The 18,937-nt window shown below is 55.3% G+C and overlaps 2 protein-coding genes across 3 annotated transcripts in view; both read left to right on the forward strand.

Annotated features, from left to right (window-relative positions):
• MAPRE3 (microtubule associated protein RP/EB family member 3) overlaps positions 1–5,447 on the forward strand; it is a 47,702-nt gene extending 42,255 nt beyond the window's left edge. Inside the window, exons 2-7 of one of the 2 annotated variants that reach the window (XM_082851569.1) lie at positions 443–570; positions 1,630–1,775; positions 2,369–2,570; positions 3,858–4,012; positions 4,139–4,291; positions 4,531–5,447. In XM_082851569.1, coding sequence (XP_082707695.1) covers positions 450–570; positions 1,630–1,775; positions 2,369–2,570; positions 3,858–4,012; positions 4,139–4,291; positions 4,531–4,599 — 846 coding nt within the window. In that variant the 5' untranslated portion in view covers positions 443–449 and the 3' untranslated portion in view covers positions 4,600–5,447. The remainder of the gene's footprint in view (positions 1–442; positions 571–1,629; positions 1,776–2,368; positions 2,571–3,857; positions 4,013–4,138; positions 4,292–4,530) is intronic. The other variant, XM_082851570.1, reaches the window with a different exon arrangement.
• A 3,906-nt stretch (positions 5,448–9,353) lies between these two features.
• Positions 9,354–17,768, forward strand: TMEM214 (transmembrane protein 214). Its single transcript, XM_082852340.1, has 17 exons — positions 9,354–9,501; positions 10,484–10,683; positions 11,249–11,399; positions 11,687–11,821; positions 12,069–12,151; positions 12,602–12,707; positions 12,819–12,900; positions 13,221–13,322; positions 13,697–13,838; positions 14,268–14,359; positions 14,653–14,701; positions 14,896–15,009; positions 15,245–15,362; positions 15,892–15,988; positions 16,176–16,344; positions 16,470–16,621; positions 16,818–17,768. Exons 1-17 carry the CDS (start codon positions 9,357–9,359, stop codon positions 16,942–16,944), a joined length of 2,064 nt encoding a protein of 687 aa, XP_082708466.1. The 5' UTR covers positions 9,354–9,356; the 3' UTR covers positions 16,945–17,768.
• Positions 17,769–18,937: the final 1,169 nt, after the last annotated feature.

Genomic DNA, 18,937 nt, shown 5'->3' on the forward strand with positions numbered 1-18,937 from the left:
TGATAGTCCTGGGGCCTGCACTGCCCTTCTACCCCATCCCCTGTATGTTCAGAAAATTCGTACCCCTTTCAGGCTGCTCTGAGGTCTTCGCTGACCCTGTCAAGCAGAAGAGATCCCTACCTTCTTTGTGCCATCCCCGAACTTTGCATGTGCTGCTTTTCCTGCCCTGTCACTCCCTGCTGTGGGGATTTGCCTGTCTGTAAACTCCTTGGAGGGAGAGACCACATCTGACTTCACCACTTCTTAGTGCAGGTCTAGCATATAGTAGACACTCACCAAATGTTTCAAGAGTGAATGAGTACCCCTTCTCCAAGAGGTAAACTGCTGGTCTGGAGGAAGATGCTTCTCGTTTCCCCAGAGACCCTCCAGCTCCCCCTCCTTCGGGCTCAAGAACAGCACAAGGCCCCCAGGGTCTTACCTTGCCTTTCTTCTTTCTTTACAGCTGGGGTATGGCCGTCAATGTGTACTCCACGTCTGTGACCAGTGAGAATCTGAGTCGCCATGATATGCTCGCATGGGTCAATGACTCCCTGCACCTCAACTATACCAAGATAGAGCAGCTCTGCTCAGGTGGGAGGCTGGGAATCGGGGGGAAGTGGGCTCTGCTGGGGGGACAAAGGGGGGTAGGCAGGAGGCAGAACAGCCACAGCGGACAGCGGAGCTTGTAACTGGGATTAAGGAGGAGTGCTGCGGAGCCCTCAACTAGCCAAAGTGTTTGGAGTTGGAGTAAGGAAATAGGGGTCTACGTGGGATGGAAAGAGTAAAAAGCAAAGAGCAGGGGCTTCCCTGGTGGCACAGCGGTTAAGAATCCGCCTGCCAATGCAGGGGGACACGGGTTGGAGCCCTGGCTGGGAAGGTCCCACATGCCATGGAGCAACTAAGCCCGTGCACCACAACTACTGCGCCTGCACTCTAGAGCCTGCGAGCCTCAACTACGGAGCCCATGTGCCACAGCTACTGAAGCCTGTGCACCTAGAGCCCATGCTCCGCAACAAGAGAAGCCACCGCAATGAGAAGCCCGTGCACTGCAACGAAGAGTAGCCCCCTCTCACCGCAACTAGAGAAAGCCCGCACGTACCAACAAAGACCCAATGCGGCCAAAAATAAATAAATTAAATAAATAAATTTAGTTTTTAAAAAAAACAACCCACAGCTTCCTAAGGAGAGGTTAGGTTACTGTGTTAAAAAAAAAAAAAAAGCGAAGCGCAGGAGAGGCACAGTAAAGGGCTGCAGAAGGGGAGCAGCAGTGGGGACAGGCAGTGAAGCCAGAGGTCACGTGCACCAGGTCCAGCCTAGCCACTTGGGGGGGGAGGGTCCAAATCTCAGCTCTTCTTGTAGTGCAACCCTGGACAAGTCACCACACCTCTCTAGGTTTCAGTTTTCCCATCCATGAATGGAGATGCCATCAGCTACCTAACCAGGGTTGCTGTTAGGATTAAAGCCCATGCATGCAGTGTTTGATATGGTGCTGGTACATATTTGCATCACTGTATGGTAATTGCTCTCACTCTTGGGAAGTCTGGCCCCGGCTCTGGGAACAGAGAGAGAGAAGAGGAGATGGAGAGGTTTGGGGGAGTAGCCCCAGTTGGCCTGGGGAAGTGAAAACGAGCATCTTGTGTTTCTCCACAGGGGCCGCTTACTGCCAGTTCATGGACATGCTCTTCCCTGGCTGTGTGCACTTGAGGAAGGTGAAGTTCCAGGCCAAGCTAGAGCATGAATATATTCACAACTTCAAGGTGCTGCAAGCAGCATTCAAGAAGATGGGTGTTGATAAAGTAGGTGCCTGCGCTCTGAGGGGCCCCGAGGAGCTGTGTGACCCTGGGAAAGAAGATGGCCCGCCAGCCAGGGCAGCAGGGGCTGTTGGGGTCCATCCAGTTCTCACGCCTCTCTCCACCCCGACTCTCCAGGGGGAATGTTCCCCCAGCTCCAGGCTCAGTGGAAAACCCCACAACCTTTGACATCCCATCCCGATGACATTCCTGTCCCTTTCTCCTCTCTGGACCCTACACCCCAGCACTTGAGCCTCGTATATTGGTCCTATTAAGTTCCTCCTCTGGAAGGCCCAGGAAAAGTCTCTTGGCTCACTCGACTGCCTCAACGGCCCAGGACCCTGGTTCCAGCAGCCCTCGCCCCACATGCAGGCCCAGCACCAAGGGATGTCTCCCCACACACTTCCTCCTGTGCCTGGAGGAAAGGGGCTGCCGCCTACCCATCTGCCCTGGTGGCACGGGAGGGGGGCCAGGTGGAGAAGGTGGAGGATGCTGCAGCCCAGGGGCTGGCTTTCCTGAGAGCAGTGGCCCTCTCACAGAGAAAGGCAGCCCTGCAGCAGCAGGAGGTTAAAGTTCTCTGCTTATGTGGTCTATTTCAGATCATTCCTGTAGAGAAATTAGTGAAAGGAAAATTCCAAGATAATTTTGAGTTTATTCAGTGGTTTAAGAAATTCTTTGACGCAAACTATGATGGAAAGGATTACAACCCTCTGCTGGCGCGGCAGGGCCAGGACGTAGCACCACCTCCTAATCCAGGTGATCAGATCTTCAACAAATCCAAGAAACTCATTGGCACAGCAGGTAATGTGCCCGAGCTGGGGGAGGGAGTGTGGGGGGCCGGGCTGGAAGGCCGCTACAGCCAGGAGCGGCCCCTGGGCCACCGGCCCGGCCCTGCCAGCCTAGAGGAGACTGTTATCACGGAGTTCAGATGACGCCGCCTGCTGCCCGCTTAGACCAGGGGGAGTCACAGTAGGGAGGAGAGGGCTCCAGAGACTGCTACAAAAGGAGAGCCACCGGCACCGGCCAAGGTGGCAGCTGGTGATGGGAGGCCCCGGGGCACTTCCCTCTGTAGCCCGAGCCAACTCCTCTGCCTCAAGATGATGGGGCAGCCCCTGGCTTGGTCCCTCTGTCCAGGTCCATCCAGGCCAAGGGCCTGGGCCGGCACTACAGACACTTCTTGCCCTCTGCCCACTTGACTCCCCGGGGATGGGAGTTGGCCAAGCTTGACCATATCTTCCCCCATTTCCAAAATCCCACAGCCCTAAGTCCTCAAGAGATGAGTCTCTGGAAACGAGGCTTTGTCTGGGTTCCAGAGGAGAAGGGGAAAAAGCAACAGGGCCTTTGGGGGATGGGAAGGTTGGTGAGAGCAGAGGCGCAGCCCCGCACGCGTCTGAACCCGTCATAGCAGAGTGGCTCCTCTGTGTGTGCTGCTGCCCGCCTGGGGCTGCCCCCACTCCTCTGCTTGCTTTGCATCAGAAGCTCTGTCCTGGGAGCCGCCATAGCTGGACAATAAGTGGCCACAGCATGCCTGGTGTGCAGGGGAGGAGTGGGGTCCCTGAATCAGGCCCAGCAGAGGGCCCAGAGACCATCCTGAGGCAGGGAGCCCAGAGGGGCAGGGGCAGGCTTCTGTGGTCTCCTCCAGAAGGCACCCCCGGGGAGGATGGCTGTGGGCTGGGGTATCTGTTAGCAAAGACCCAGCAAGACCCTGTGCCAGCTGCTTTTCCCCAGGCCCCGGCTGTCAGTGCAAGAGGGCCCTCAACCCTCCAGCCCCACTCCCCCAATTCGCCATCCCAGCTCCCTCCTCTCCCCCTCAGGCCAGCTCTCCTCCCTGCCTACACCTTACACTTCCTTTAGTTCCCTGTAGCCCCTGCTCTCCCAGGCTTGCCAGAGGGCTGCCCCGCTGCTGTGGTGTCACGTGTGGCCGTGGCTTGAGGCCTAGATGTAGATGCCCATCCTGAGAGGGAGAGGTGGGGAGGGCGAGAGTGCCTGCCTTTCGCATGGGCCTGCCCCGCAGTCACACCAGGCTGTCTCGTGCCACGTGAGCTGTGGGCTCACGCAGCCCCGATCTGACTTTTCTCCTCTGGGCAGTTCCACAGAGGACGTCCCCCACAGGCCCCAAAAACATGCAGACCTCCGGCCGGCTGAGCAACGTGGCTCCACCCTGCATCCTCCGGAAGAATCCTCCATCAGCCCGAAATGGTGGCCATGAGACCGATGCCCAGATTCTTGAACTCAACCAGCAGGTGAGTGGCGTGGACACTGGCAGCTGAGAAAGCTCCGCCACAAAAGCCAGGCCCCCGGGGCGTCAGGGCGGGAAGGGAGTCTGAGGCGGTGGTCTCTGGCTTGAACACCACCTTCTCCCCGAGCAGCTATTGGATTTGAAGCTGACAGTGGATGGGCTGGAGAAGGAGCGCGACTTCTACTTCAGCAAACTCCGGGACATTGAGCTCATCTGCCAGGAACACGAAAGCGAGAACAGCCCTGTCATCTCGGGCATCATCGGCATTCTCTACGCCACCGAGGTGAGTCCCGCCAGTGCCTGCTGAGCCTCCCGCACTCCCGCCGGGCCCTCACGCCCGAAGGGGCCTCGGAGAACGTGGGCCGATGAGGGCAGCCAGCCGAAGTCACCAGCCCAAGGCCTCCCAGGGCGTGAGCAGGGCAAGTAGGACGGGAACCGGGGCCCTGGCTCCCAAGCTCCCTCGGGAGTCCGCACCCTCAGCCGCCTGCCTGGCTCACCTCCTCTCTCCCTTCCGCCCTCCAGGAAGGATTTGCACCCCCGGAGGATGATGAGATCGAGGAACACCAACAGGAAGACCAGGACGAGTATTGAGGGCGGCTCCAGCCCTGGCTGACTGCACGGCTGCCGTGCCCCTCACCCCGCTCCCATGCCCACATTATAATCCTTCCCTGACAGCCAGCTGGCCGGGTGCTTTGTGTCAGTGCCGTGGCCCTGGGGAGCCTGGCGAGCAGGGCTTGGGGGTGGGGGGCAGGTGAGCAGGTAAGGGCCCCTCCTCCTGTGGCAGAGGCCCAGTTGGGCGGGATCCCTGCCCACTCCCCACCCCTATTTATTTCCGTGGTCTCTGTGCTGTGTCGGCCAACACTTCCCAGGGGGCTGCTGCCACCCACCCCAGCCAGCCGCCTGCTCCCCTGACAGCCAGCAGCTGTATATTTGACAAAGTCATTGGTATATTTTTACTTACTGGATTTTCCTTGCACTTTACCTGTTCTTTTCCCAGGGCTGACAGCACGGGCTCTGGGGCAGCGTGTCTGGCTTGGCCTCCCTTCCCCGTTGCCAGGGCTGTGGCAGGACTCACCGATTCTTATTTATTTTGTCTTTTGACTTCCCAGTAGTTGAGGGAAAGGCTGATGTCAGGAGAGGGATAGGGTGACTGAGGAGGGGGTGCCTTAGGCCCCGGTGGTCAGGGAGAGCGAGGGGAGCACGTGAGGGATGAAAATGACCTCCTGGCACCAGGCTTGCCCACCCTCGGCCCCCTGACCCCAGCACCGAAGCCCAGCACTGCCCCGAGGCCCCCAGCCACTCCCCCTGCAGCTTGGTTCATACCACACATTCTCTGCCTGGACCCTCCTGTACGTCTGCCTCCCCTCTGCCCGCCTCCCCAACCCCTGCCCCTCGGGCCACCCAGCCTGCATACGTGTTCACTTTTATTTAAATAAACTTGTGTGGTAAAAGTCCATACCACGTCTCCCTCAACTGAGCCACAGCCTGGCTCTCAGCGCTCTTCTCCTGAGCGACCCCGTCTCCAGAGGCGATGGCCATGGAGCACAGCACCCCTGCCGTCCTCCCTCGGGCCCAGAAACCACCACTGGCTTAGCCTCAAGAGCCCAGCTCTGACCTAGCCCCCATCTCCCAACGCTGATGCCCGGGCTTTAAGGGCTTGCCATTCCCTGAAGAGGAACAAAGTTCAGGGCCATGGCTGTGACGATGGGCAGCCCAGTAAAGCAGCTGTGGGGTAACAGGGGGGCCTGGCTGAGAGGTGCTTTGTTTCAGTCCCCTTTGGGCCAGTATGACTGCATATTGTCCCCCACCCTTGTCAAAGCTCATACGCCCCACAACAGTGATCCAGCTGCGGACAAGGGCTCATGTGACAGAGCTGAGTGGGCTACAAAGAGCAACGGCTCTAAGAACTGAAGCCCAGAAGGCAAGCAATGTCCAAGGGGTTCCTTCCACAGAACAGGCTCTAACGGGAGCCGGGAACTCTGTCACATCCTCCGTACAGCCCTGCAATCCTGGTGTGTGCCGGCCAAGGGCCATGATAACCAGTGTCCCGGAGGCCCCGAGGGTGCTGAAATGCATGTGGATACCGGGCCCATTCAAACAGAGCCTTGGCTGTCATCTAGAACAGTCCTGCATTTACTGATGAAAGGACTGAGAACAACATGTGACATGGCTTGCTCAAGGTGGTAAAAAACTAGACTAGAACTGAGACCTCCTGACTCAGGGTTCAGGGCTCACTCACAAAGACCACAGAGGTGTGACCTCCAGAACGTTCCTCTAGCTTCAGACTAGCCCTGGTAGCTGTTTCCTTGCCATCCTGAGTATGCCTGAGATACTACGGGGATTGTGTTTCTTCCATGGCCCTGCTCCATGACCCTCCTCCCAGACTGCCACCACTTCTCAGATGACTCCAGTTATAAGCCTGAAATAAGCAAACTGTGTCTGTTTGTTCCTCATTCACTTCAATTCCTCCGTTTGACTCCCACCCCCACGCACAGAGACTTCCGATCTTATTCTGCTTTTCTTCTCCAACAAGTTCCCTGCCTGCATTTATTTATCATTATGATTTTTAATTCCTGTGCCTAATTTTAAAAGGCTTTTCCCCCCACCATTCCAGTTAGATATAGTAAAAGGATAACGTAGTTTCCCTGCGTTGCCCGATGTTCATTTTCAGGCCGAGACCTCACCCTGCTGGTTAAGTGGGTGTGGTAGACAGAATAACACCTCCCCCGAGATATCCACGTCATAATCCCCAGAACCTATGGCTATGTTAGGTTACATGGTGAAGGGGAATTAAGCTGCAGATGGAATTAAATTGCTAATCAGTTGACCTTAAAATAGGGAGAGTATCCTGGATTACCCAGGCGGGCCCAATGTAATTGCAGGGGTCCACAAAATTGGGGCAGGGGCCAGGAGGTCAGAGTGATGCAATCTGAGGAGGACGTGACCCGCCGTTGCTGACTTTGAAGATGGAAGGGAGCTATGAGCGAAGGAATTCGGTCAGCCTCTAGAGGCTGGGAAAGGCAAAGTAACTCTCCCCTAGAGCCTCCGCCGTGGACCGCTGCCCTGCAGACACCATATTTAGCCCAGTGAGACCCTGACAGACTTCCCCTTCCAGAACTGTAAGATTAGAAGTTTGTGTTGTTTTAAGCCAGTAAGTTTGTGGCAATGTGTTACAGCAGCAATAGGAAACTACTACGGTGGGTCAAACTGCTTCAGTGAGCTCACTCTTCTTCTCGCCTCCACACTGGACACCCACCCGTCCTCCTCTTTTGATTCTTCCCTCAAACCCCATGGGTACCTGCCTAAGCCCACCTCCATGGCTAATGTCTAAGGCTGCTCTTTGAACACCCAGAGCTCAAGGATGTGAAGCCACTGCCTCCTTCCCAATGTCTGCAACATTTAAGATGGTGAACCATAATTTTCTGTTTACACAGTTGTCTCCCACACAAGCTTCGAGTTCCTCTCAAGCAAGTGAGGTGTGTCCTCTAGCTCCACCTAGCACCGTGCTAGGTGCTTAGGTAGAGAAGAAGGTGCTTAGGAAATGCTACTGGATAAGTAAGTGAATGACTTCTATCCCTTAGATGCCAAGTCACAACAGATGACCTGCCAGACTATTCTAAGGAAAGATAGGAAATAAAGCCCCTCCCTTTCTATACATTTCCACCATGGAGCACCCCCCTTCTTTGCCTCTATGGAAAGCCCGTTCTGTTTCTCTTCCAAAAACAGTGTCTCTTCTGTGACCATACATGTGACACGGAAGAGGTAGAACAAAGAGAAGATAGTGTCTGAGTAGAGCTAAACCAATGATCTGAAAAAAATGAATTGATTAATGATCAGCTCAAATCTGTTCCTTGCCAAAAGCACTGCATCTCGGAGGCAAAGTCAGCTATGGTCAGGCCTGAAGGGGCTGGAGGGCAGGCAGAAGGAGGCAGCAAGAGCCAGTTATATCCCCCTTCCTGCCTTTCCCCCACCCCATCCCATCCTTCACATATCCCCATTTACCTTCCCAAAAGCAGATGTGCCCCTTTCCTACTGGCTTCCCAGGGTCTGGAGGACAAAGTCCGAATTTGGCAGGCAAGGCCCATGGCATATGGGCTCAGATCCATTTCCAACCGCATCCCCTCCAAAATCCCTTAAGCACTGTCACATTGAACTACTTCCAGTCTCGCAGCCTTGCCACGCTGTGTCCCACCTCTAGGACTCTGCTTAAATCAATAAATCCATACAACTGGCCTGTTCTCTCCACTTGTCCTCATCCCCAGCCAATGAAAATTTGCCCATTCCTCAGGACCCATCTCAAGGGCCATCTCCTTCAAGAAGCCTTCTCTAATCCCCTTCCTAAAGGAATTCATCACTCCCTAAGCTATTCGTCCTGTGGGAAACTGAACTCTATTAGTTCTTACTATAACGGCTTGCCTATCTTGTTCCTCAGTATGGCAGGTGTGAATCCCGTCCTCAAATGTAGGAGTGTACATGAAATAGCACATTTCCTTAATCGTGATAGATCCCTTCCAGTTCACCTTCGCTCATCCTCCCCTGCTGGGATGCTTCGAGTTTTGAGGTCTCACGTGATATTACAAGCCTGGCAGAAGGCCCTCGGGAGATAGTGGATGTCTGAGCAGTAACCTGTTTGAGTGGTTCCCCAGGTCTGCAGCTCTCGATCCCTTCCCTGCCACATCTGGGACTTGGGACTGACTCTTGTGGTGGGAGTCAGAGTCTTCTCTTTCCCATTGCCTGGAAGTGGAACCCAGCGCTGGCTGTACCAGGGCCCCAGACTTTTCTGTGCCTCCTACCAGAAGGACTCTCCGCTCTCCACTTCCTGCCCTCCAAATAACTGCCTCTTCCCTCAAACTCCATCCTCTTCCTTGTTCCTGCAGAACAGATTTTTATAGCTCATTAAACCCAAAGTTTAATCACTAGCAACAGAAAAACTAGCACCTTCCTACAAGGAAGGAAGCATTTAATCTTCAAACTCTCCTGGGAGATGAGGAGAACTATTTTCAGTCCATCCTTCTTGCACAACTAGAACGGAAAGAAAAGCAGAAACAGTTAACTTTCCACCAAGTCACCCAATGCCTTCACATTTTGCTCAATAAAAGTTGTCTGAATGCAAAAGCCTCTCATCTCAACATCTTTGCCTGGCTGGTTTTTTGCTGCGAAAAGGCCCCGACACCGACCAGACCCCTGGAGTGGGAGAACCAGGCAAACACGAAAGACTACAAGTCCCAGGCTGCCTTGCGGGTGGCGTCACGCGCCGCGAGGCCCTGCGAGGAGACGTGGCAGAGCGCTGCGCGTCCGCGCCGGACCGGAAAGTCCAGGGAGGTGGCCGTGGCGGGAGGCTCGGAGCCATGTCGGCCAGGACGGCGGGTGGGGGGCGCTGGGAGGTGGTGAAGAAGGGGCGGCGGCCTGGGGCCGGCAGCAGTGGTAAAGGCGGCGGAGGGGACCGCCGGGCGCTCGGGGAGGCGAACGGAGTGTGGAAGTACGACCTGACCCGTGAGTACCCACGCGGCCCGCCGCCGCCGCCCGGCCCCGGGCCTGCCCCCACGGGTGGTAGGGAGCAGCTACCCGAGCCCAGAGGGTCAAAACACCCCCGGACTCCTGGAGGCGCGAGCTCTCCTGCCGATCGGTACCTCCCAGTTCAGCCGGCGCTACCCTGGCGTTGCCTATTTTGAGCCTCACGGGAGGCAGACAGCGCGAGGGAAGTCGCTGTCCTTGCCTCTCAAATGAGTAAACTGAGGCCCAGCGAAGTTAGATGCCTTGTCCAGGATCCCATGTCAGTGGGGACCGGGATTCTGGTCTTCGGACGCTCAGCTGACTGCACATACGCCCTACCAGCTGTTCCCGGGCCCTGGCCTGGCCTCTCCGGGCAGGTGTCCGAGAGCTGCGGAGAGGCATCCTGGTTCATTATACACGGTGCCCCCGCCTTAAGTAACCAGCAGGTCGGGAGTGGGCGTGGGGACTGGGACGCACATGAGGCCCTGCACTGGGAGAAATGACCCACCACACACTGTCCACACCCACCAAGTATTATTCTAAGTGTGCTGGTTTCCTCAAAGCCTCCTGGAGGAGTGGAGAAAGCTTGCCACTTGTTGATTATAGAGTTGTCACATCTGAACCAAAAGGAACTGGGGTAGAACCAAGATGGAAAAATCCTGATCTCCCAGACTGGTAGCCATTCAACAAAGAAGCCAGCCGTCCGTATCCCACCCCCGACCACCGATTCTCACATACTCTGATTTCCTAATAAACGCCTCATCTCTGTGAAAGAGCCCATGAACTCACGAGCTGTGATTACTGAAGAAGCAGCCAGGAGGGCTCCCTGCCCTGCTCCTGAAGCAGGACAGCAAGAAGGGGCTTTGAGGCAGGGTCCTCCCTGGAGATGAATTAGGTGACAGTGTGGAGGAAGGGACCACTGTTCCTGTGAGGCCCTCCTGACTCAGGGCTGCCCCCCTTTCTCTGCCTGTCATTACCCCAGCTCCAATCCAGACGACAAGCACCCTGTATGAGCGGGGCTTTGAGAAAATCATGAAGCGGCAGAATAAGGAGCAGGTTCCACCCCCTGCTGTGGAGCCTAAGAAACCGGGGAACAAGAAGCAGACTAAGAAGGTGGCCACGCTCACCAACCAGAACCAGAAGCAGGGCCGCTTTCGCAGCCTGGAGGAGGCACTGAAAGCTGTGAGTGTGCCTAGGCTTTAGGCAGGGCAAGAATGAGGACTCAAGGAGTAGAGAAAATGAGAGGAGCGGGAGGGGGACAGGCGGCTCAGGGACCTGTGGAATGTGGGACATTGCTGGCTGAGAGGAGGCGTTCAGGAAAGGATGGAAACCCCAAGGGGTACAGTGTTTGCACTTAGGATGGAAAGGAAATAAGTTTATAGAGAAACATAGATTAGTGAGAGGAGGGCCTTGAAAATCCAGAGATACAGGGAGGATTTAGAAAAACTGCTTGTGGTTCCTCTCCACAAGGAAGGAGTGATCTTTCATTTTCCATCTAGTCTTCTGTTTTTCCCCTTGAACCTGTGAAGGGCCCAAGAGTATTAGTCCTTGAGATCAGCAATTGCAGCTGTCATGGTCTCTGTTTCCTAAAGATCTGGATTCAGCAAAAGTGTGGCATTCCACATACTTTCGTTTAAAAGCAGAAACCTTTTGTTCTTCCTACCACCACCTAGTTCAACCATTTTCCCACCTCTACCCCATTACTCTGTACCCACAACTCACCATGAGGGTCCTGTGTCCCTGGCAGCTGGACCTGGCAGCTCTGCAGAAGGAACTGGACAAGAGCCAAAGCGTGTTCTCTGGGAACCCATCTGTGTGGTTGAAGGACCTGGCCAGCTATCTCAACTACAAGCTCCAAGTACCTCCAAGTGAGCCCACGCTAAGCCAGCATACTCACGGTTAGTTCTCCAGACAAGTTCAAGGAAATTATGAAAGGGCTGTGCGTAAGCATGTTACTTAGTAACTGAGCCCAGTGCCCCCTACTGCCCTGATTTACATGGGTGATTTCAGCTGTTCTCAAATCATCATGGCTTAAAAGTTTCCGGACCTCATTGAAATAGGGAGGATGCCAGCCACAGTGCAGTGACCTCTGCCTCCACGTACCGTTCTCAGGGGGCAAACCAGAGCTCTCAGAGCTGGCAGAGGCTTCTGGTCCTGGCACTCATACGAGGCCTCTCGGCCGCAGATTATCCCTACAGCCTGGTGAGCCGGGAGCTGCGTGGCATCATCCGAGGGCTACTGGCAAAGGCAGCGGAGTCTCTGGAGCTCTTTTTTGACCACTGTCTATTCACCATGCTACAAGAGCTGGATAAGACGCCAGGTGAGAGGGGCCCGTGAGGAATAGCCCAGTCCCATCTGGGGAGCCTACCCCCTTTTTCCTGCTTCAGGAGTAGCTGGGTGGTTCCGTTTCAGCAGAGAAGCGTGCTAACCTCAACACTCTTTTGGAAAAGGAGGAGGATGTTAGGACTCGCTGGGCCTGGGTTCTGGGCTCTCAGCTGTCAAAAGGGAGGTTACAGGTTTGGGATGCTGATTAGTATATGTAGGTCTGAGAATGTATATCTCTCCAGGGGAGTCACTACACGGTTACCGCATCTGTATCCAGGCCATTCTGCAGGACAAGCCCAAGATCGCCACCATGAACCTGGGCAAGGTGAGCTCAGGGTCGTGGTGGGGACATCGGGAGGCTAGGATTGGGGAGGCTGCGCGGAATCTACACTGTTAGACCCGATTAAGGGGTAGTGGGAGGTCCTGTAAGACAGATGATCACAGCTAACACTGTTAGTGCTTACTGTGTCTACTTTGTACATTATATGAGGTAGGTACTGCTGCTATTCCCATTTTATAGATGAGAAGATTGAGCCACAGAGGGGTTCAGTAACTCTCATAGAGTTGGTCAACTAGTAAGTGGCAAGTATGGGTGGAGGCCACAGCCTGGTGCCGGAGCCTGCCCTCTGAATCGCTCCGCCACGCTGTCGTGCTGCTGCCCTGTCCCACAGCCCTCCCCTCCCCTCTCAGTTGACATCTCTCTTCCTCCCTGGCTTGGGGAGTGCTCCTGGCACTCTGCCCTATCCCAACCTGTCTCTCCCACCGGTCTCCTCAGTTCCTGGAACTGCTGAGGTCCCACCAGAGCCGACCAGCAAAGTGTCTGACCATCATGTGGGCCCTGGGTCAAGCAGGTTTTGCCAATCTCACCGAGGGACTGAGAGGTAACGAGGAAGTGGGGAAGAGAGAGGGAGGTTTTGGAGCCAGCAAGTTGCTCTTTAGTGTTCTCAGTGGATCCAGGCCTGAGGCTTCCTCCCTGACCTCTGTCTCCACAGTGTGGCTGGGGATCATGCTGCCTGTGCTGGGCATCAAGTCTCTGTCTCCATTCGCCATTGCATACCTGGATCGGCTGCTCCTGTGAGTAACGGCAGGGAACAGCAAGGCCAAGGCCCAGGGCGTTTTCCAGTGGCTATTTCAGCAAAATGGGGTGCTGTGATCCTGGTTTCCGTAGATGTGAGGAAAATCAGGACCAGCTCCTCCCAACTCACAGTGCGATGGGGAAGAAGGAAAGGGAGGGAGCCAGGAAGGGGAGGGGGATGGGGTAGAGTTTATGCCCTTTTTCTTTTTTTTTTTTTTTACAGCTAGGATATGCCCTTTTTTCTTAGATGTTATTCTTAGCTGTGTCCATGGCCCGGGCAGGTGGTCCCCAACAAGCCTGTTTCTTTCTTCCTCCACAGGATGCACCCCAACCTCACCAAGGGCTTTGGCATGATTGGCCCCAAGGACTTATTCCCACTTCTGGACTTTGCCTATATGCCCAACAACTCCCTGACTCCCAGGTAGGGCTGCCCTGGGGCACACCTGCTGTGAAGGATCCCAGCAGAGGGTTAGGAGTAGACAATATATGTCCCTTCCCTTCCAGCCACTCTACATCTGAGATTATCAACCTGCAAGTACAAGGGATCATTGAACCCCTGGAATTATATGGGCCCTCAAGTGTGATTGGCATGTGGGCATTTTCCTGGGGAGGGGACCCATGACTCTGAGCAAATTTTCCGAGAAGTCTCCGAGTCTAGAAAGATGCAGAACCATCACAAGGCCCTTCATGACTGCCCGCCTTGGGCAGGGTGTGGACTCTGAGGCAGGCAGAAGGGACACAGCGCACAAATCCATCTAGAGCTGTGCCTGGCTCTCTTCTCAACCCCCTCCACAGCCTGCAGGAGCAGCTGTGTCAGCTCTACCCACGACTGAAGGTGCTGGCATTTGGGGCGAAGCCAGAATCCACCCTGCACACCTACTTCCCCTCCTTCCTGTCCAGAGCCACCCCTGGCTGCCCTCCGGAGATGAAGAAAGAGGTGAGGAAATGGTGGGAGGCTCCTTTTTCCTTCCCAGGGGTCTGCTACAGAGGTCCTTATCTGCTGACAAAGGCCCTGCTTCAGGGAGCCCGTTTTCTGGGCATCCCCTTAGCTCACTCCTGACAGCCGCCTGCCCGGCTCCCTCATGCTCTGCCCTCAGAAGAACGGAGCTGAAAAGAGGCACATTCCGGTCTGGCCGGTCTCTGATATCCTGCCCCTTGCAGACAAGTGAACTTCGAGCTCAGGAGCCCTGGCCTCCCCCTTTACAGCCTCTCGGAGAGTTTTGGGGTATGGGCACAATTTCTCCATCCTTTAGGGTGGATGTGTTGCCCGGATGGCCTCACTTAGGAGAGGGGGATTACCTCCCAGCAATCTCCCTGCCCAGCCCCGGGCCCCAGCAGTCTCTCCCTTCTCCTGTCCTCTGTGCAGCTCCTGAGCAGCCTGACCGAGTGCCTGACGGTGGACCCCTTCAGCACCGGCGTCTGGAGGCAGCTGTACCCCAAGCACCTGTCACAGTCCAGGCAGGTGGGGGTGGGAGGGTCACCTGCCCCTGATCCACACAGAGAAGCCTTAATTCACGCTTCTGGTGTGTCCCTGTCCTAGAAGCAGAAGGGGGATGTTTGTCACTTGTTCAGGCTCATGCCCCTCAAGTTCAGTGGGAACATTGCTGGGAGGCCTCTAGGAAGCTGCTCCTCTGCAGGGGGCGGGGAGGTGGATATCTTTCAGCCTGAAGGAGCGGGGCCTTGTGGAGGACAGGGGGATGGAAGGGGCCAAGTGGGCCTCCTGATTGGAAGGGGTTGTGCTTTCCCCACAGCCTGCTGCTGGAGCACTTGCTCAGGTCCTGGGAGCGGATTCCCAAGAAGGTAAGGAGCTGGGAGGACATGGCAGGCTGAGCCTCATCTGGGTTCTGGGTTCATACCCCTCAGCCACTGTCCCCCCTTTCTGAGAAGGTGCTCTGTTAGCACATCTGGCATGGAAAACAAAGCAGAATGGAGGCTCAGGGTTCCCTCCTGGGCCAAATCTTACGATCTCAGCCTAGACTTTTCTTACCCTATAGACACAGAAGTCTTTGCAAGAAACCATTCAGTCCTTCAAGCTTACCAACCAGGACCTGCTAGGGAAGGGCAGCTGCAGCAACCAGGATGTCATCACCTGTGACGCGGCCTGCAAGGTGCCAGCGCCCAGCCCTCCCCCAGCCCCACAAACTGTTCTGTGTCGCTGTCTCAGCACACCCTGGGGTGGGCCTGTATCCCATACCTGCCCCACCTGTCCTTGGAGCCCGCACTACCTCCTGGGTAATGTGAGGGCCGGATCCTCTCCCTGGAAGGCCTAGCTCGAGGCCTGCCTTACGAGGCAAGGAGCAGCCCCCCTCCCTTCTGACCGCTGCTCTCTACCCCTTCTCCTAGAGTCTGTTGCAGCAGGCACGGGGCTTCTGGCTGCCCTGGACGCGGCTACTCCTGTTGGTGCTGGTCTTTGCCATAGGTTTCCTGTGCCATGACTTCCGGTCACACAGCTCTTTCCAGGGTAAGCAGGGATTGGCAGGCAAGGGAGATAGCCTGGGGCTCTCTATGGGGACACAGAGCTGGATGTAGCACTCCCCGCCCCCAACACAATCCGGAACAAACACTTTTCCGACAGATGTTTCAATCACACCTCAGATCAGACAGGTGCTTTGCAGTATAGAAATGCTTGCATGTTCGTGGTCTCATTTGAGTAGACGTGTATCTTGTTTTTAACTTCTGAGGAAATTGAGGCTCAGAAAGGTTTACCAATTAGCTGAAATACAGCTAGGAAATAGAAGGGCCGACCCTCAAAGCCGAGGCTTCTTGACGCCTAAGCCCTGGGCTCCACCTGGCTGCACCCTTCTTGCTCCCCTGGCCTGCATCCTCCCTCCGTGTGTGCTCCAGAGCAGACTGGAGGCAGCTCTGCAGCCCCAGGAGCACACTGAGTTCTGCCCCACCCCTCACTGGGTCTGCCCTGGGGCCTGTAGTGTCTGTCTCTCCGATCCCTTCCCCGCTCACCTCCCAGCTCACCCGAGGCCCCCTTTACTCAGCCTCCTTTTCTGGCCGGTTGCTTCATTCATCTGGTGTCTTGCCTGCTGGCCAACAAGCATGTACCAAGATCTACTCCTACAGCCTGCAAGGCTACAGGTGAGCACCTCCTGGGGAGGGGTGGGGTGGGAGAGAGAGGGCTTGCGTGTTCAGGCATTGACAATCAGTGGGAAGTGATGGTGGTTTTCCTTTCCCAAGGCCTCCCTTGCCCCAGCTGTTCTTGGGCCAAATTACCTGTGAAAACTCAGAGACCTCCCTCCTTCCTCCCCTATGTCTTCTCCTACAGCTGGCTGGAGGAGACATTGCCGGCCTGGGGTTCCCACTTGCTGACCATGGTGAGACCCAGCTTGCAGCTGGCCTGGGCCCACACCAGTGCCACAGTCAGCTTCCTTTCTGCCCACTGTGCCTCCCACCTTGCCTGGTTCGGTGACAGCCTCACCAGCCTCTCCCAGAGGGTAAGCCAGAGACAGGGAGGTCAGAGAAGGCTGCTCTCGCCAGGGGCTGAGTTCTTGGGAAGGTGCAGCCCCATGTGGACTGCATTCCCTGGCCACTCTAATCCCGTCCATTCTCCACGGTCCAGCTACAGACCCAGCTCCCTGATGCCCTGAACCAGCTGCTCCATTCTCTGAGGGAGCTGCTCCTGTTTCTCTACCAGAACGTCCTGCTGCCCACGTGGCACATGCTGCTTGAGGCCCTGGCCCGTGCCCAGGAGCACTGCCATGAGGCGTGCAGGTGAGACCCTCGCCCAGGGCACGCCCTTTCTCCAGGGACAAGACTCCTCTGTTGAGTCTCTCGCTCTGCCCTGGCCCCTGCTCATCCCTTGGCCACTTTGGGATGCGGGTTGTGAGTGTGAGCTACAGCCCTGTGACTTGACGCAGCTGCACATCACCGCGTTCCAACCTCCACAAATGTTCTGCTTTCCTCCCAGAGGTGGGGTGACCTGGGACTGCGTGAAGACACAGCTCAGTGAGGCTGCCCACCAGACCTGGCTCTGCCTACAGGAAACCACAGTGGCCTTCTTGAACTGGGCATTTGCCATGATACCCCAGCAGTAGGCCCTGCCTCCCTGACTGCTGGGTTCTGTCTGGAGCAGACCATCTGAGACTGCTGGCGGGGAGAGGGTGGCAGTTCTGCATGGGAGTCTTTGTTACGTGGTGCCTAAGTTCTGTCTCCTAGGCAAGTGGTTGGCTGCCTCTGCCTCAGTTCTTCCACTTTGGCAGCAGCTGAGCCCAGGGGTATCTCAGCCTCCTACCCACGATTCCACTGAGCACTGCTCTGCCCGATAGCACACAGCTCCCAGCCTCTGTCCTTGGGCTGGTAGCCTCTCTCGCCTCCTCTCTTGTCTCCTGCTCTCCACTTCCTTCTCTCTCATTCCTGAAACCTCAGACAGCTCATCTCCAAAAAGGTGGGACTCCAGCAAGTGGTTTCTGCCTTCTTCCGACAAATGATTTCTGCTCCCAGACTTCAGCTGCAGCAGAAAAAAGAAAGGGACCTCCAGAAGAATCCAGAAGAATATAGCACCTCAGTGGGTGGCAGCAGCTTTGCCTCTACCACACCCTGGGTGTGGCTGTCAGTGGACATGGAGGCCTGAGTGGAAAGGCCTCTCACCTCAAAATGCTCAACTTAGGTCCTTCAAGGCCCCTCACTGCCCCTTCCATTGTGGTCCTACTTCCTCACTCTCCATTCCCCTTCAGTGCTGGGGGATCTCTGCCCCAATGTTCAGCCTTTCTCCGCTGCCCCCCCCTACCATCCGTCTGGAGAGCAGAGCCCAGGTAATCATGTGCCTTGGGCCCAGGGAACCTTCAGCAGTCGGTTGAGACAGGATGTGGCCCATGGGTATGCCCACTTGGTGGAATAAAGGACACAGATTTGACTTCTAGCTTTCCTCTGTGCCTCTTCATACAGGAATTCCTGTAGTTGTGGACAGGAGGACAAAATTGAAGCACCTGCACGTTCTTCAGCCCCCTGCCCTCCCGAAGGTTGTAGCCACTGGCTGTAATTGAGCTTCTGGCAAGGAAAGCCCATTCTAAAGTTTGTTCTGTCGAGGGTTCTGGACACACTCCTCTTGCTCATGTATTGTCTCACTTGTCCCTGTGATTCGCGTCCCAGGATTTGCTTTGGTAGCTTGAGTATTTTATGCTTGGAAAAGTTGGGGAGAGTCTCCTAGAGGAATTCTTGGCCAGTGATCAGAGGGTGTCTTCTTTGTTCCCAGGACCTTAATTTATTAATTCGTTCATTTTATAGGCAGTGAGTGAAAGGTTTAGAACTCCAAGAGTCAAGGGTTTATCACCAAAGTCCCTTTTAATTTTTGACTTGAGACTATAATAATTAGCTAACTGCATGGGTTTTCGGTTCTTACCTCAAGCTTCTTTCCTTGAATGTTTCAAAAAATATAAGCAGTACTAGAGGTGCACTGCCTGCTCCAACTTCCGTGGGCTGGTTTCTGCTTCCGTCATAAACACCTGAGATGGCCAGCTGCCACTTTCCCCTTCACGGGCTGCCCTGAGATGCTGCCTCCATTTCCAGCAGCAAGATTATAAAGAAGCAAGCATAGAAAACTCTTGATACAAGGTGAGGCCGTGAGGACTATAGCATCTCACGTTTTTGTTCTCTTTCCTTGTTAGGATGTAACTACATTACCACATTGGGAAGAACCCTGCTCTTCTAGTGGCAGTCAGCCATGACCATTTTTCCCAGAAAAAAAGAAACCCCGCCTGGCAAAGGACCAAGGTTTAGGACTGCTAGGCAGGACAGTCCAAGGGCCCCAAGACATGTTCCATTGCCTCAGTTCTTCCTTACCGATCAGATGGGTTCAACTCTTAAGAGTAGTGAATCCTTGTAACTGTCCTGTATTCAAGGCAAATTGAAGAAAGGGGGCTGGTGTGAGCTTGGGTTGGCACGAGCGCAGGACCAGTAAAATGATAACACTCTGTCCTACAATGACATTGAGTCCAGCCAAGGCTGCTGGACTGGATTTTCAATCTAGCAACTCAGAGAATCCCACTTATAAGTGCTTCATTGGTTTCTAACGTGTGTACTCTTTCTACC

The sequence above is a fragment of the Leucopleurus acutus genome, assembly GCF_964270905.1.
Source record: "Leucopleurus acutus genome assembly, chromosome: 12".
Taxonomy (NCBI): domain Eukaryota; kingdom Metazoa; phylum Chordata; class Mammalia; order Artiodactyla; family Delphinidae; genus Leucopleurus; species Leucopleurus acutus.